Source organism: Corythoichthys intestinalis, chromosome 17, assembly GCF_030265065.1.
Source record: "Corythoichthys intestinalis isolate RoL2023-P3 chromosome 17, ASM3026506v1, whole genome shotgun sequence".
In the NCBI taxonomy this organism is placed as follows: Eukaryota; Metazoa; Chordata; class Actinopteri; order Syngnathiformes; family Syngnathidae; genus Corythoichthys; species Corythoichthys intestinalis.
The window spans coordinates 23,048,346-23,065,956 of record NC_080411.1 but is presented as its reverse complement, the minus strand read 5'-3'; the positions used below and the strand labels follow the sequence as shown (position 1 = coordinate 23,065,956).

Genomic DNA, 17,611 nt, shown 5'->3' with positions numbered 1-17,611 from the left:
TTTGATGGAAATTATCAAATTACAATTAAACATTGCAGTTACCGCAAGCTTTACTGAAATCTAAAATTAATACATGCATTGATAGAAGGCAGTTGTCAGTTACATAACCATCAAAAAGCACATTTGTTCTAATTAGTCACCATTAACCACAAAGATGTGGTTAGCAAATCACAAGTGACTGATCTTTTAACTCAACACATTGAAGCCATGAGTTTAATACATTTTCAAAAAGTTTTATTCTCAATTTGCATATATGCTCATCAACATTTAAGTTTTTTTTTTCCTTCAAGACGTATAAGAAATATACAGTCTGAAAAGTTAAGAAACAATGAGTTATTGAGACGTTATTCCGATAAAAATGTCACTGACATGACAAACAAGTTTTTAGAAAAACAACTGCATACATTTAAGACACAAAAACGAGATATGTTCCGAACAGAACTGGCTGGTTTTGTAGTTTTTTTTTTCTTTTTTTTTTTTTTTGCAAGGTAGCACAAAAAGACAGCAACAAAGGATTCACTGAAAACAAATCACAACACATATCTTAGGAGAAAGTAACATGAAACATAACATTCCAGTAGTGCTTATGTAATACTCAAACAATAGGAAGCAGGATGATCAACCACCAGCATAAAGTTTTGTTGATAACAGAATGGGTAATGTACCCCCAGAAGAATGCAACATTCAGCAAGTACTTGGAAGATCTTGAGCCTCATTTCTTTAAACCAGACCCTAACACAATTTGTTTAGGTAGCACCAAAAGGCTTCATTGTCTGCTTGGGCAGCTTTTAAAGGAATGCTCTTGTAGCGCATGATCGCAAGAAGCCTGTTAGTGTTAGATTAATATACAAGGGCGTGGCTACATAAATTTTAGTGTTGATGCAGCAAGATTTTACTGGGTTCTCAAACATATTCAACAATATTCTTTCATTTACAGTAAAAATCATCTCGCGACAAATGACTCCATATCAGACATCAAAGACAAAACAGCACATCAGCAGCTTGTGATGTTACTGTCCCAGTGCAGGTGAGGAAAAAAAAGGGTCACCACTATGCTTTTAAAAGATTCCGGCCTCAGCTAGCATTGTTCCCATCTCCATCAGCATCGCCTTGCCGTAGACTTTGAAAGTGTAAAATAAGGTGACAAAGTCTTGGGTGCAAAACAGTGTCTCGGCCAGAGCTGTACTCAGAGTGGATGGGATGAATCCTCGGCCATACTCAACCATCCATGTCCCGGCGGTCCACTGGACCCCTGCAGCCTCACCCATTTCATGCATGACAGTATCACCTGTGGTTTATGGAATAAAAAGTCACCCATTATTAAAACCCATAAAATTATACAAAAACAAGTGTTTGCAACGAAGCAATAATTTTGCTATTGTAAAATAAATTTTATAATAGCTAATGAACCAAAAAAGGAAACGTCATCCTATTCCTCCATTACCGGTCTATTAGATCTAGGGCTGCAGCTATCGAATATTTTAGTAATCGACTGAAAATTCTATCGATAAATCGGATAAAACATTATTTTTTAGGTAAAGAGCAATTATAAATATACATGAGAAAAAAAGATATTTAATCCAATATTGAACCATTTTCAGTCAATGTCTTTATTTTCGATGTACATTGTTGAAAACAGCCAACAATTGCATCTAAGATGTGACTAGAAAAAAAAAATTCACTGCTTTCACTCAAAAAACTTCTAGATCTTATAAAAAAAAAACAACAACAAAACATTTCTTACCTAAAAATGTAATTATGCTTGATAACACACATCACTTGAAAGCTACGTGTTTTTCCCACGTGTTTCAATTTAATTTCCATTTGTGTCAAGCTATTTTTAAGTTAGTTAGTCTAAACTGTAAGTGCTGATACGATTTTGAGTTTTTGCAGTGTTCAAAATAAATGCTGTTTGGTGCACATTAGGGACCAGTGCTACTTGGTGTTTTATTCAGCAATGACTACTGAGCTAAAACTAACAGTTAGCTTTATTATGTTTTAATTTTAACCCCTCATCATTCTACAGCGCTGTGTTTTTACAGATTAAATAAAGCCTGTATGTAAGACGCGGTAGCCACGCATCGACAGTGGTCATAATCAATAGAAACCTAGCCCTCCGAATGGCTAACGTTACGTGAGCGAGTGACAGTAACGTTATATTTATTAGCGATGAGAAGTCTACTGCTCAGACGCGGCAGAGTCTGTCATTTCGCTTCTAGTCCTAAATGCATGAGATATCTATGAGACGCATCGGACACTACCTGCTACCAAACTAGCATCATGCGGGCGTAGTTTTAGCAACGTCGGCGTAGTTTGTAGCGGCTGTCGGCTGCGGTAAGTTTTTTTTTTTTTTTTTAATTGCTTCTTCCTCTACGCACGTGACATCGGTAAGTTTTTTTTTTTTTTTTAATTGCTTCTTCCTCTACGCACGTGACATCAGCGCGTTGTCCAGCATTAAAAGTAGTCCGGGCAAAGCGTGATGCTTAGAGCTGACGTAAATAAATAATAACTAATAATAAAATTACTCGGATCAGTTTTTAAACTCGAGTTACTCGAGTATTCGTTTCAGCTCTAATTAGATCCGATTAAAAATATTAGATTCAGCTAACGGCAGAAATAACCGTTTTGGGTCATTTCAAGCTGCTGTCTGAAAGTAGTATAAACAGACTCTTTTCCACATTTCGACAACTGAAATCACACCTGTTTAGAATTGACAAATCAGGTTGAAAAATGTGCTCCGCTTCTTCATATTTATGTTTTCCTAATTGTTTTTATTCATTTTTTTTTTTGTTTAATATGGAATTTGATATTAAATCATTTGTTCTTGAGTGCCAAGAAACACGCCTTAAATAAAAAGCATTACTATCACCATCACATTTGTTGAGAAATTAAATTTTATTCAAGTGTTGAACGCAGTTTTTTTTTTCTAGGATTGAGATCATAATCGCATGGTGAATCATAAGTAGTGCTCAACGATTAATCGATTAACTCGAGTATTCGATTAGAAAAAAATATTCGAATTAAATTTTGTTGCTTCGACTATTCGTTTAATTAAAGTGGTGTTGATACACTGCCCTCTGGTCTGCCTCTTTTCACATGGCTGAATCCAACTGCTCCCTGTTAAGACCAACGTAAGCCACGTTTTTGTTTGAGCTAATGTTTTTTAATGCATTCATAATTTAGTTTATAGGTACATTTAGCCGTTTTTGTGGGAATATGTGTCTGAAACCATTTGTTAAGAGCATTGTAAAAAATAAAAAATAAAAAAAAATTTTTTTAAAAATAATAAAACGCATTTTATAGCATTTAAGCTAGCGGACTTTTTCTATGTAAGTTAGCCAATTGTTCTTTTGTCGTGCATGGATCCTCATTAAAAAAAAAAAAAAAAAAATGTTTGAGGCTCAGCTCTGGTATTTTAATTTTTCATGTTCGTTATCCGATTACTCGATTATTCAAACTAACCAGTCCATCGATTAATCGACAACTAAAATATTCGATAGCTGCAGCCCTAATCATAAGTACCACTGCTTAATAAAACACTAATCAGGGCTCCCGCTAATGATTAGTCCAATCAAATCTCTACAAAAATTATAGTTTAGAAGTACATAATAAAAGATTAATTAAAAGAGATTCAATAAAAATGTTGATGCATACCAGGATAGAAAAGTTCAGTCTTTGTAGTTCCCTCCTTCCACCTTCTGAACGTACCAGAGACAAGCGTGTCAGAAATATCAGCCCAGAATCGACCTACATACACAGAGAATGAGAATAGGTTCAAACTGGTATTTTACAAGCCAACGTACCTAAATTTCAGCAAAGGAGCCACAGGACAAAATATGCCTATTTTTACTCCTGTCTTTGACCATAGCAAATTCAGTAAAGATAATCAGTTTCATACAATTCAGAATGTAACAAAAGCAAACCTCCGTCTACCCTCACCTGAATGTCCTGATGTGTCTATTCCAGTACCAAACAGTATCACATATTCTGTGAGGGAGGCGTGGAGGACGCACATGGAACCCATAAAGCCTCCGGCATTCAGAAACACCCATTGCAGGTCTTCATCTGGCAGAATGTGGCCGGGATACCTGAAGTGTTTCAAATTTGATAAAGATTTTAATCATGCAACACATCACGGAATCTTCCCTTCTCATATTTAACTTTGCAGTGATGCATGTGTGATTATCTACATGTATTGAAGTGAGATCGCGGAACAGACAAGCGGCAGTCGAGAAAAAATGGCTCTCAGCCGGTGAGACGGCAAACAGCAGCGCAGGTTGGAGGTGGCAGGGAGAAAAAATGAAAAACTGACAAAGACAGGAACTGATCATGTCACCAAAGAATTGTACTAAACCACAGCAAATGCAAATGTATATATTTAAACAATGCTTTATTTAAAGTGGAAACCTTTATAACAGGGGTCCCCAACCTTTTTTGCACCACGGACCGGTGTGATTTGGGTCTTTTTTTCACGGGCCTGTGTCCTGTCAAATTTTGCACCCTTATAAAATTTTGCTCCCCAAAGCTTTTGTGGCAGTGGAAAAAAAAGCCCTCTTTTATATTCTGTTGGACTCTCAATGTTATCCAATGGTGCTAAAAAACGATTTACATCATAAACATACATGTGTAACACGGAAATGGCGTAAATTAATGCTTAACGACACGGCGAAGTCGTTAAGTGAGAGGGCTACGTGCAGTTGTTGTGTGCACCTAACATGGCAAACGTAAGTTAATATTTCTTTCTTTAAAGACAGTTTGTAGTGTGTACTTTGGAATTGCTGCATCTGCGGTCCTTTTTACGTTACGCGCATGCCAATTTTGTCAGAACACCGGCAATGTGCGGCAGAAAAATACAGCAAATATAAAATAGCATTTGGTTTTGGCCCCGTCGTGTTATGTGCAGGGAAAAAAATACAACTCACCCACTGAATCAGTGGGAGGCCTGAGTTTGTTTCGTTGAGATGAGATGGTCCCGAGATGGGAAAGTGAGAGAAGCTAGCATCACAAATACACGATGTTGGAAATTGTAGCACAGTTTTCAGCGCGCTCCTAGCAATGTTAGGATATTCCGAAATGACTTTAATCCAGAACTTCGGTAGAGTTGTTGTCTCAAATGTACGTTTAAGGCCCCCGTGATTTGCGATCTCTATAAGCTGATATTCCTGTTGCACAGACAAGCTCAAATCACTCGGTTTATTCACATACGGGTCACGAATTTACGAGTTCACTCCTTCACAGTTCGTGGGTCTTTAGTGATTGGGAAGTAGCATAAATTTTGTTTTCTTCGAGGTTGTAGGCACATCTTCTGGCTCGTCAGGTTCCCTTTTCCCCGTAAAAAGTCTGTCCAAAGACGTCTGTTGTTCAGTCATTCTAGTGTGGGGGCCAATTATTTCCGGGAAGAAATGTGATTGGCGACGACCTATGTCATACGTTATTATCGAGTCCAAGCGCGCATAGATATACAAAATGAGATTTAGTGCTAACAGCCCAATCAATGCATTTCTATGACGACCTCCTATCCTGTAGTTGTATATCTAGAGTAGACAGGGATATTGGTGTGTTAAGCGGCACAGGCCAAAGTCAATTGGCCAGAATGCAGTCGTTAATAAATTATTTATTATTTCTGCACGGCCTGGTACCAAATGCGCCATGGACCGGTACTGGTCCGCGGCCCGGTCGTTGGGGACCCCTGCTTTATAAGGCTTTCCTCAGTGCTCAAAGGAGGTCGGCTCCTGCTGGTGAGGAAGTCAAAAGTGCCTCTCGGCTGGCTAGATGGCGAATAATTTTGCTGTGTGGAGGTCGCGGTGGGTAAAAAAGAAAAAGCCATCAGGTCGACCTGTTATGACCTCTCAGTCGGGTAAATGGCGAATAGCAGTGGATGGGGGTTTCAATAATGCTTTTTTTAATATACCGTACACAGCAAATTTTAAAACCAGTCAACATCCAGACAGCTTTTTTCAGTGCGCAGTGATCCAGATATTGGTCGCAGTACTTTCAAATAATAGGGGCGTAGAGAGATGCCGGCGATGGCGCATGTGACCTAGGGGAACATACTTTTTTGCAAAACTAGAATAAAGTGTAGTTGCACATCCACTCATTGGGTGGCACAGTGCTCCCATTTTCAGCGTGTGCGCAGTATTTTATAACCAAACAAGAGCACACAGCAAAAAGCACTGGAGATATGAAGAGCTAAGACAAGGAAATATGAAGATGTGTATGTAGCGTTTGGCTATTGACTTTGACTTTTAATACAGCGGGAGACGAGGAAAGACCATCTATTTACTGTGTCTAAAAACATTACAGTACACCGCAATCACATTAATAAGCTGCTTGATTTTTTTTTTTAACATTTATAAACCAGCGAGCACTGGCATACCAAGTTGCTCAGTGCAAACTAACCCCACACCACAAGCAAAGCCGATACTCCCTGCAGCAAAAAAAAAAAAAAAAAAAAAAAAAAAAAAAAAAAAAAAAAAAACCTGTAATCAATTTACAATCGAATCGTAGCCCCCGAATCGTAATCGTAATCAAAATCATTAGGTGTCCAAAGATTTCCACCTCTACTATTTATAGTGGCAGCAGAGTGGGGGTGGGTGCGAAACTTTTACATTTTCCTGGGGGGTTTGGTGGGGGTGTAAGAGAAAATAATTGAGAAGCACTGGTGTACAGGAAGAACAAAGAGGCCGTGTACTTGAATAATAAGGCACAGTTCAACTTCACACTGACATATTTCAAAACCTACCGTCTGCAGAACAATAATTTGCAAACTATCACAAATAAAAAACTACACAGATAACCATCTTCAAATGGGTTGCACCTGTTTTGCATGAAACAGGTCAAAATATTATGCAAATGACATGTATGCCTCTTTAAGACCTTTACAAATATCACTTGGAACAGAATTTAATGCCAATTCTGGGGCCAATTTCATGGCTAACCTTGCACCCAAAAATCTGTATTGTTTAAAATGTTCGAACATTTCTATGACACAACATCATGCAATGCAGCACATTTTAAAATTTAAGACCTTCCAGGTGATATTCAATGCCTTTTAAGACAATTTATGAAGAGTAACACATTTGAGACTTGAAACTCTGCGGGAACCCTACTTAAAATAAACCAGTGTATCCTGTTGCTCTACGAAAAACAGGCCAAGTCATGTTCTTCTGTGAAAACATCAGCTCTGTTTGCAGAATTCACTCCGGGTAAATCCAATTGTGAGAAAAAATGGACATCATAACTTTTTTTTAAAGCATATTTTGCTCGGTAGTGTTCTGTGAGAATTTTCTGACAGGAAATCCATTCCTTATCACAATACAGGTTGGGAAAATTACATGAACAAATAGAAGTGGAGGAGAAGGGATGGGTGTGTCATTTACTCGTTACATAAGTATTAATTACTCAATTGCTCTGAAAAAATGTACCAGGGTTGTAATCAAACATTTATCAAAAAGATATGCAAACGAGAAATGAGGCTTTATGCAGACAACACTAAAATTGAAGGGTTTTAGCTTACTTTTCAGGGGTGTAGAACTACCCTGAATCATAGTTATTTATAAAGTACCCCTATAGTGTCGTTACATACTGTAATATTAAGAAAAAAAGCTCTTAGTATATGACACTACAGTTGTACAAGAATGCAAACTAAAACAGCAACCGTTATTATTATATTTGTCTTATATTGGGGCTTGTCAGTTTGTGCAAATGAAGCCAAAACCCCGAACATAAATACCGTGATAATGATGGAATGCGGTTTACGTTAAACAGTAATAACACATGCGTTGAAATATTATAGCAGTTGTTAATCGTTGTACCTCTTCCTGAGCTCAACCACCAGTTTCGAATAGGCCTGCTCGTGGTCCTGGCCTAAGGGTACAAACAAACAATGAGCACGGAAAAAAAAGGCAGGCAATGCAAAATGCACCGTCGCTGTTTAGACATGTTTTCAAGACATGTAAAAACAACAATGTGCATCTTGGCGTGCTTTGCATTATGTTCAAACTCACCCGCATACTGTTTGGTCAGTTTAGCGATGTCGTCGTGGTTGAAAATGTATTGCTTAGTAGCCATCCAGTGCTTCAGCAATAGTACGACGAGGCAAGCGACTCCCACGAAGACCAATAGTCGAAAACAACGAGGGACTAAAGCCATCGTTGAACTAAAAACACGCAAGGAGACAGCAACAGGTTGAGCTCCCAGAAACTATGGCGCGAGTTGCTAATCAAGGGATTGACTCATGGACGGCGACTTCCTGGTTCAATATGGGCGGGACTTAACCATTGACCAAACAAATGACGACGTTTTGGACTGTTCCAATCCGTATTGTGTTTTAGGGTTATCCTGTTTATAAACGATGCCCTAATTTATAGATTTCTTTTAATTTTGTATTATTGGTAAATATATGACTTAATTATGTATCAGTAAATTCCGTCCAACTGAAGTACTTTTCGTGTTTTAAGAGAGTGACACATGTTTGGACAATATAAAAAATAGTATGCTCCAGGTTTACAGGAAGTATCCAACGAAGCCTTTTTGTGAAAGAATTGATTCCAATGTAATACAGTGTACCAACTTTAAACAACGTGAGTGACATGAGTACCTCTGAAGTTAATTTTGATCCAAAAGGTATGTCGTTGTACCGTCTTAACTAATGTTGCCATGTGTATTGCACCCAAAACTACAACTTGATCCCATATTGATTGACACAAATATAACACTATAGGTCGATTACCAGTTGCACTGTTGTGATTTTATACAATGATAATGGACCAGCCTTGTGGTATACTGTTTCCAGTGTTGCTTTTTCTGCAGGTTTTTCCAGGTTGTCAGAATATTGTATGGGAGGCCGAATGTTTTGTTCTTTTTGTCATCCATCAAGGTGCATGTATAGGTTTTTAAGGTTTTATTGTGAGACGCATAAAATCTGAGTCATCCACTAGTCGTTAATCAAGCTGACAGATAAGCAGGAGCAGGACTGTGAGAATTGACACCTATTGCCAGGGTGTTTACTCTACTTTAGTATTACTCAAAACAGACAAACGTTCAATTAAAACACATTTTGAACTTTGGCACTGTAACAGGTTTCAGATTGTGCAAGTCTGTTCATATTGTTTTCTCTCCATGCTTCATCAGAGCATCAGCACCTGCGTTATAACCCTCTAAGGGACAGTTGGGTTCTTGTCTCGGCCCATCGCATGAAGAGACCGTGGGCCGGTCAGGTGGAAAAACATCCAGAGGAATGTATACCGAGATATGATCCAAACAATCCACTGTGTCCTGGAAACACACGGGCTAATGGAAAGGTAACACCCAAGTCCTCGCGGCCAACCTCAGTAATATGCACATTTGGTCACCTACCTGTAAACATCAGAAAAAAATCAAATGTATGTTTTTTTGTTGTCTCACTAGACAAATCCAAATTACAAGACCACTTTTGTATTTGAAAATGACTTTCCTGCCATTCAACCAGATGCTCCAGATCCTGGTTAGTGGTTCTTTCATTATTCTACAGTGGTATGAAAAAGTTTCAGTTGCTCTTTAAGTCTCTTTAGGCAGAGGGTTCACTTATTTATTTTTCTCCCGGCTGTCATTGTTTGGATGTTATTCTCATTAAAATATGAAAACCTATAAATGTTTGGGTGGTTTTAGTTAAGCAGACCCTGTTTTTACATCTGTGTGATTTTGACAAAGATCAGATCACATTTGATTGTGATTTTATGCAGAAATGTGAGAAATTCCAAAAGGTTCAGATACTTTTTCCATAACACTGTAATAAAAGTTGTTATGTCAAGTTAGGAGAAATCTTTTGCTAATATGTTTGAATTTCTTACTCCCACATGATTCTTCCTCATAAAGCGACACTCTCATGAGGAGGAAGATGAGTAAAATAGAAATTCTTAGAATTGTCATTTTTTTGTTTACTGTTTTATTACACAGTATCGTGTGATTTACAAAAAAAGAAAAATAAATCTTGTGCTCTTCAGCTTCAGACCAACATCCGTTGTTCCAGTCTAAAGCTGCCAGAGGGGTGTGGTAAGAGAAAAATACTTTTTTTGTTGTTAAAAAGGGTATCAATGAACGAAATTAGAAACATCACTCAATAAAATGCTGTGGTGTGTTACTTTTCTACAAACTTCTACCGCAAAATTATATCAATACTTGTCATGCAGACTTGGCAAAAAAAATGACTTTATTATACAAACCTAAAACGTTCTATTTAGATTCCTCTTTTCAACTAGTTAGCATTAGATGTGCTGTACTGGAAGTCAGACAAAGTTCAAATCAGTTCACTGCTTTCCAACATTGTGTTCAATTTCCTTAAACTTTCACCGAGGCGCACTCTTCTCACAGTAAATGCTTTGTATTTTCTCCTTAGCGGGCAACTGAGGTAAATGTTTCCTAACCTCTAAGAAAAGTCAACAACATCAGCACTGTTTGAAAGAAATGATTCTTAACTGCATGAAATGACTGTTCAGATTGTATCTTTACATGTTAAGGACAACCCCATTTCTACTGAAGTTGGGACATTGTGGTAAACATAACATAGAATACAATGCTTTGCAAACAAAGACAAAAATGTGATCGTTCATGCTAATAAGTCTTATTGTTTTTATCAAATAATAATTAACTTTAAATATTATGGCTGCAAAACTTTCCAAATGAGATGGGACAGGTGGCAAAAAAAGACAGAAAAAAATGAGGAATGCTCATCAAACGAATTTTTGGAATGTAGTCACATTACCATACTGGGCCAAAAATGACACTCGATCTTTTCTCTGTAAGATCCCTGGTTGCTGAATTACATTTTTAGCAGCAGAAACCTGCTGGATGGGGGACAATAAAGGAAGTTCTTATCGAGTTCAACTGAGCCAAATACTTCCACCAACCGTCTTCATTACACTGACTAACATTAAATAAGACAGTTGGCCTTGTGAGAATAACTGACACCTAGTAGTGCATGCAAGGGTATCATTACAGTTAGGAATGCAGCTCGCTTTCATTGTAAGCGATTTCAAACCTAGTTTAACCTTTAAGTAACAAAAATTGTCAAATATATAAACAATGCAAGTTCTTGCAAACTGGTAGGTGATCATTAAAGACAGCTTGCTGATATTTCCTTCTGTACAATTCTAGTAAAAATATAATGAATTGTAGCACTACTTGCAGCAAATATAAGCTACTGGAGAATAACATAGCAAATGAGCTATGTCAAGAAGAGGGAATGCATTACCACTGCCAATATTTTAACTCCTCCTCCATATTTTCAGTAAGGTCATGTGTTTCCATCCCTGGACTGATGTCACACTCCCCCTCATGAAAAATGAAGAGATTGTCAATGTGATTGACAAGTGGGCAGAGCTCATGGAAGAACTTGGAGCCACATACCCATGGGTTCAGGTATAGGGTACAACTATTCGCCTGCCATATTCTGTCATATGTAAACTAGGGCTGTCAAACGATTAAAATTTTTAATCGATTTAATTACAGCTTAAAAATTAATTAATCGCAATTCAAACCATCTATAAAATATGCCATATTTTTCTGTAAATTATTGTTGGAGTGGAAAGATAAGACACAAGATGGATATACAGTATACATTCAACATACGGTACATAAGGACTGTATTTGTTTATTATAACAATAAATCAACAAGATGGCATTAACATTAACATTCTGTTAAAGCGATCCAAAGACTTGTAGTTCTTAAAAGAAAAATGTTAGTACAAGTTATAGAAATTTTATATTAAAACCCCTCTTAATGTTTTCGTTTTAATAAAATTTGTAAAATTTTCAATCAAAAATTAAACTAGTAGCCCGCCATTGTTGATGTCAATAATTACTTACACAATGCTCATGGGTGCTGAAGCCTATAAAATCAGTCGCACCCGAGCGCCAGCAGAGGGCAGCAAAACTCCATAAAACACAACAAGTGAGCGTTTCACTGTACTGTCATTTAAATCTGTCTGAGCGGGTCATCTGCGTTAATTGCGTCAAATATTTTAACGTGATTAATTAAGAAAAATTAATTCCCATTCATACGATAATTTTGACAGCCCTAATATAAACATAACAATGATGTATTAATACAATGTTCTATATGTGAAAATTTAAACTGTACATGCTACTCAATACACAATATACACTGCTCGGCCTTTAGCTTCAGTTATGGCATGCATTCACTGTGGTCCAGCACAACCCAAAGATTCTCGATGGAGTTGAAGTCTTGAGTCTGTGGTGGCCAATCCACGTGTGAAAATGATGTCTCATGCTCCATGAATAAGTCTTTCACAATTTGAGCACAATGAATCTTGGAATTGTCATTTTGGAGTATACCAGTGCCATTTGGGCAGAAAAAATCCATTGATTGAATAACTTAGTCATTCAGTATATTAAGGTAGTGAGCTGACCTCATTTTTTGAGCGCATACTGTTGCTGAACCTAGAGATGACCAACTGCAGCAACCCCAGATCATAACACTGTCACTGATGATGGGTCCATCGCTTCATCTTGTAAGAGTACATGGAATAGAAATGATCCCTGAGCAATCAAGCACGAGGTTGTGATGAGCAAATTAAAGGCGTGACTGAAGCAGGAGCCAAGGCAGAGGGCGGGCAGACCGCCGCAAGGGGTGGGGAGCTTTCCGCTCGGAGTAGTCTAGCCAGTGTGAGGCGATGAGACTCGGGAAGGTGGCAAGTGTAATGATCTGATGGGAGGCAGTCGAAAGCAGGACCTGGGGCGGGAGCAAAAAAGGTCATGAGCTGGTGATCAGAGAGAATAATCAAATGAATTCGAGAAACAACTGAAGGATGAATCAGACAAGTTGATCGGGCGCGAGGTGGTGGCGTCCACTAGCTTTTAAAGATGGCTGATTGTTAGTGCCTGCACCTGAGGCCGCTCCACCCGTCAGACGTCCAACCTGCAGTCAGATAAAAAAAACGCACACCTGCCCAAGGTGGTCCAGGTCTCAGGAGGGAGGGGCAGAGGCCCAAACACATCTGCCTCTCTTCTTAACCTGAAGCACCAATCACTCTTTAACAGGGTAAATTTGGACTCATGAGACTACATGACCTTCTTCCATTTCTCCAGGGTTCAATCTTTAACCGATTGAGAATCTTTGGGATGTGTTGGAGAAGGGTTTATGCGGCGTTCCTACTCTACCATCATAAATGCAAGATCGTAGTAAAAACTACTGCAACACTGGATGTAAACAAATTTTGTGACATTGCAAAAGTTTATCGAAAAAATTGTCAAGCGGTGGTTAACTTACTTGACTTCCATTCAGGGAACAGTTTCTACTCAAATGTCTGTCTGAATGTAAATGACTTTATTTGTTTCCTATCAATGGGATAATGGGATACAGCTCCTCACAACCTTGAGAGCATGCTATCTGGTAAAAAAAAACAAAAACAGATTTGTGTATGTTTTATTCTATCCCTCCATTGATAGACCATGTAACATATCTTCTGAAATATATTGATCACCACTATCATAAAATCCCCATGTTTTAGCACAGTGCCATTGTGTGTGTGAGGAAAAAGAATAATCTAACATGTCATCTTTTGTCTTTTCTTTTTCTTTAGATCTTTGAAAATAAAGGAGCTATAATGGGTTGTTCCAATCCACATCCTCATTGTCAGGTAAAATTGCAAAGTAGTATTGCAAACACACACTCAATATTCACAATATTGACCAAAGTAAATATTTATGCCTGAAAATAATCGCATCATTTATCACAGTAACTTAATATACGGAACACCCAAGAATTAATGTAAAAAAAAAATATATTTTTTTTTAAAAGTACAGTAATAGCACAAGGCAACAATACATGCTCAGTTTATCCATGTACTGTCAATTTCAACTCCCTAACAGTAGAGGGTGGTATGTGTCTTCAGTTTTCATGCCTGTTCTACCACTAAAACAAAGTTCCAGAATTCACTAATTAAAAATGTTTAATAAAAAGTATTCGTTACAAATATGTTATATTGTATACTAATTTATCATTAGTACAAAATTAATTCAACAAGCAGATATTTAATTAATTATAATTAACTTCCACATTTTTCAGATCTTTTTTTTTTTTTTTAATTTAACCAAAGACATTAATGTAATGTTATCATTATTGAAGAACTTATAGTACTTTATTCATATGGGAATGCTACATGACCTATATGTCCAGTGAACATTATCAAACTGATAATAATGCGTTTTATATTTTTGTACGTCAGTAAACTTCATTTTCCAACATATTCTCTAATTGGACCATATAAGACTACACTACAAACGATACAACACGTCTTGTGGGAATAAATACTCATCATTGTTGCTCTCTTGTGGGTTAGCTCTTCATTCCTCGGTGACTCAACAGTCTGCTACTGGATAGGACATAGATAGTGCACACAAAAACAGAGCTGCACATACTCACCCTCAGGTAGAGATGTTGGCGAGCATGCGGATATAAAACACACACACATACACCCCTTCACACACATACGCACACACATTTTGCTTTTGGTATCCAAGAGGTTTAACATTAACATCTACAATAAGCCAGTTTCTGTCTTCTTTCAATAATTGTGTTCAAACCGATTCAAGTGAGTTAATATCATAATTTGTGGATTTAACCTCTGCAAAGTGCAGACAAATGGTATATCATAAAGAAAGGCCAACAGAAAATACTTCAGTATGAACAAATAATGAGTTGAATACCAAAGAGACCTTTTTTACAATATGTGTGTCGCCTTTGGATGTGCACTGCATTCTAGGTGAATAAGTTCAGGGGTGTTTTATCAGAAAACAATTAGCCATTCTGTCAGAGGCAGTGCTGTACGGTATGCAAAAACACCACTGAATGCCTCTGGTTATTGCTCTACATGGAATATTTAATCAAACTGTCAGTAATGATACTAAGTGAATTTTGAAAAGCTCATGAAAATGGATAACAGACCAATATTTCCCTGGTCCTCAGAAGATAAAGCAAGAATAAAAACATTTGAAAATTAGTACATGTAAGTCATTATTACATTTAGGAAAGTCCCCCCCACTATTAACGAGAAAAAGGTATTGAAGCTGACACCTCCTCCAAAAGTTTTGTAATTGTAATTGTAAATTAATCGACTATAGGCAAAGGTGGGGAGTAACGCTTTACATTAACTCCGTTACATTACCTGAGTAGCATTTTGAGAAAAAATTACTTTTTAGAGTAGTTTTACAAAGCCATACATTTTACTTTTACTTCAGTAGATTTGTGAAGAAGAAATGCTATCCGCTATTTTGGGCTAAATTAGTCATTACATTTTTCCTCTTTATTCTAAATATTAGATTTTACTTTTTTTGCCAGAGATGCCAACAATGGCTCTGCCAGTTTAACCGACGAGACGTCGCAACAATAATCACATAACTCCATTAAACCAATTGGACTCAAAGTTGCCGTTCTATGATCAAACCGGCTTGTTCAATCACATGGCATCTTTAAAGAACTGTAAAAAAAATTAAGTATTTGACATAGAACGCTGCGGTAAACATGACTCGAAAGCACGGATTTTAACCTCTCTCCCAGTATTTACACTACCGTTCAAAGGTTTTGTGGTCTAAGCGACCCCAAACATTTGTACCGTAGTGTGTCATATGGGATTTTTCATTATGTACACTACGGTTCAAAAGTTTGGGGTTGCTTAGACCTCAAACATTTGAATGGTAGTGTATTTAGCACCCATTGACAAAACTGAAAATACAGTATGATCCTTTTAATTTCATAATAGGAAAACAGTTTTTTTCCGCAAGAGGGCACTCATCTAATATCTTATAGTGTAATATGATAATAGCAGTTCATATAGATAATTTTGTGCTGAGAAAAAAATACCATTGTTTGAAAAAAAAAAATCAAACATCATATGCAGTTACTCACAAAGTTACTCATTACTTGAGTATTCTTTTCACCAAATACTTTTTTACTTGTACTTGAGTACATTTTTTGGCTAACTACTTTTACTTTTGCTTGAGTGATATTATTTTGAAGTAACGCTACTCTTACTTGACTACAATTTCTGGCTACTCTACCCACCTTTGACTATAGGTGAGCCGAGATTCTTTCAAATTCCTTCTTTTCTTGTTGGTGAAGGCTTTGGACTGTCTAAATCTAGCGTTTACCCTGACTTCAACATAGGTCGTTGACCCCAAAATGGTGCTTAAAATTTTTTATGTTAACATGGCTTTGACACGAAAGTAGCAAATAGGTAAATTTTCTGAGAATAACATATAAATGTTTAAGCAACTTGGCACATTAGCAAATCTTGAATTTTGAATACATAAATTGTATGTTTGTGAAAATGTTTTCAACCTAATATTTATTCGTCTGAATATTATAAAAGCCCACCTTGGCAGGGAAAAGCCATTAAGCAATCGTGACAGCCTGGAGGGAAAAGTGAGAGTGATTAAGTCGCTGCACCCGTCTCAACGTATTGATAGAATAGTATTGACAAATAACTTCATTAAATGTATTTATTTAGAGTCATAGTGGCAGAAAGGCATTCACTTAAAGAAATGGACTGCCAAATTATATTAAATCCAAACAACTCAAAGTTAACAAATTTACCATAAATATCTAATAACTAATATATATAAAATACAGGGAATACCAACTCCATATCTTAGATCTCCAAACGCATTGGGCATTTTGACCGTTTTAAGTGTCAGTTTAATTTCTTGAGAGCAAATTTAAGCATGATGAACGTAAATACAAATCATAAATCCAGACAAACTGTCTACAAATAAATATTGTTCTACACTATTGGATGTGGTGGTTTAGTTTATTAAGTAGTATTTATAATTCAAACGGAAACTATTTAATTCAGACAGATATATATGCATTTGTCACTATTGGCAGTGTTGAGAGATTTTAATCTTGTCATACAGATATTTACATTATTTGTGTGCCATATACAATCAATTGCTCTATTTTGCATCGCCATTTTGCATTGCCTATCACAAGTTAGAATTATAGGCCAGGTTACAGAAATCTTGGCAACACTTCTCTGGTCTCAATTTATTCACAGCATTTTTTGCACATAAACTGATCATAATTTGCAAGAATTCAGTTAAATCTTATTTGTGACTGACTCGCTTTTGATTTTACTACCTTTTGATATCACAGGTGTGGGCCAGCAGCTTCTTCCCAAATGAGCCAGCTTTGTCTGACCGATGTCAAAGAGCATTCTATGAGAAACACAAAGAGCCAATGCTACTGCAGTACGCCAAGCAAGAAGTTGAGAAAAAGGTGCTTTTGAACAACCACAATACACCTTTAATGCATAACAAAAATGGCCCGAAGGTCGTATGATTGTAAATTTTCCTAAATGTCTCTAAACTAGGCCAGCAAGATATACAAGATAATTTCAGCATCATCCTGCGATGCAGGTATATTGATTTGCAGTAAATAAACTCTAATATTACTAAGTGACCAATAGAAAGACCTTGTTAGACATGGTAATGAAATCAGCGTGTTAAGTTATGGTAACTAAAAGCTATCATACGATACACATACAGTGATTCCATAATTATTGGCATTCCTGGTTAAGATGTGTTTTTTAGCTTCTAAATTTTTTTTTTTCTAAAT

At 36.9% G+C, this 17,611-nt stretch overlaps 2 protein-coding genes across 2 annotated transcripts in view; one reads left to right on the top strand and one right to left on the bottom strand.

The window, feature by feature from the left end:
• Positions 1 to 449: 449 nt before the first annotated feature.
• Positions 450 to 8,258, bottom strand: sigmar1 (sigma non-opioid intracellular receptor 1). Its single transcript, XM_057819309.1, has 5 exons — positions 8,007 to 8,258; positions 7,815 to 7,866; positions 3,940 to 4,088; positions 3,655 to 3,747; positions 450 to 1,288 (listed from the first exon to the last, which is right to left on the bottom strand). The coding sequence occupies exons 1-5, from the start codon at positions 8,149 to 8,151 to the stop codon at positions 1,059 to 1,061; spliced, it is 669 nt and encodes a 222-aa protein (XP_057675292.1). The 5' UTR covers positions 8,152 to 8,258; the 3' UTR covers positions 450 to 1,058.
• Positions 8,259 to 8,503: 245 nt separating this feature from the next.
• Positions 8,504 to 17,611, top strand: part of galt (galactose-1-phosphate uridylyltransferase) — a 34,346-nt gene continuing 25,238 nt past the window's right edge. Inside the window, exons 1-7 of the mRNA XM_057819961.1 lie at positions 8,504 to 8,625; positions 9,133 to 9,302; positions 9,409 to 9,484; positions 9,984 to 10,032; positions 11,268 to 11,397; positions 13,581 to 13,637; positions 17,150 to 17,272. Coding sequence (XP_057675944.1) covers positions 8,592 to 8,625; positions 9,133 to 9,302; positions 9,409 to 9,484; positions 9,984 to 10,032; positions 11,268 to 11,397; positions 13,581 to 13,637; positions 17,150 to 17,272 — 639 coding nt within the window. The 5' untranslated portion in view covers positions 8,504 to 8,591. The remainder of the gene's footprint in view (positions 8,626 to 9,132; positions 9,303 to 9,408; positions 9,485 to 9,983; positions 10,033 to 11,267; positions 11,398 to 13,580; positions 13,638 to 17,149; positions 17,273 to 17,611) is intronic.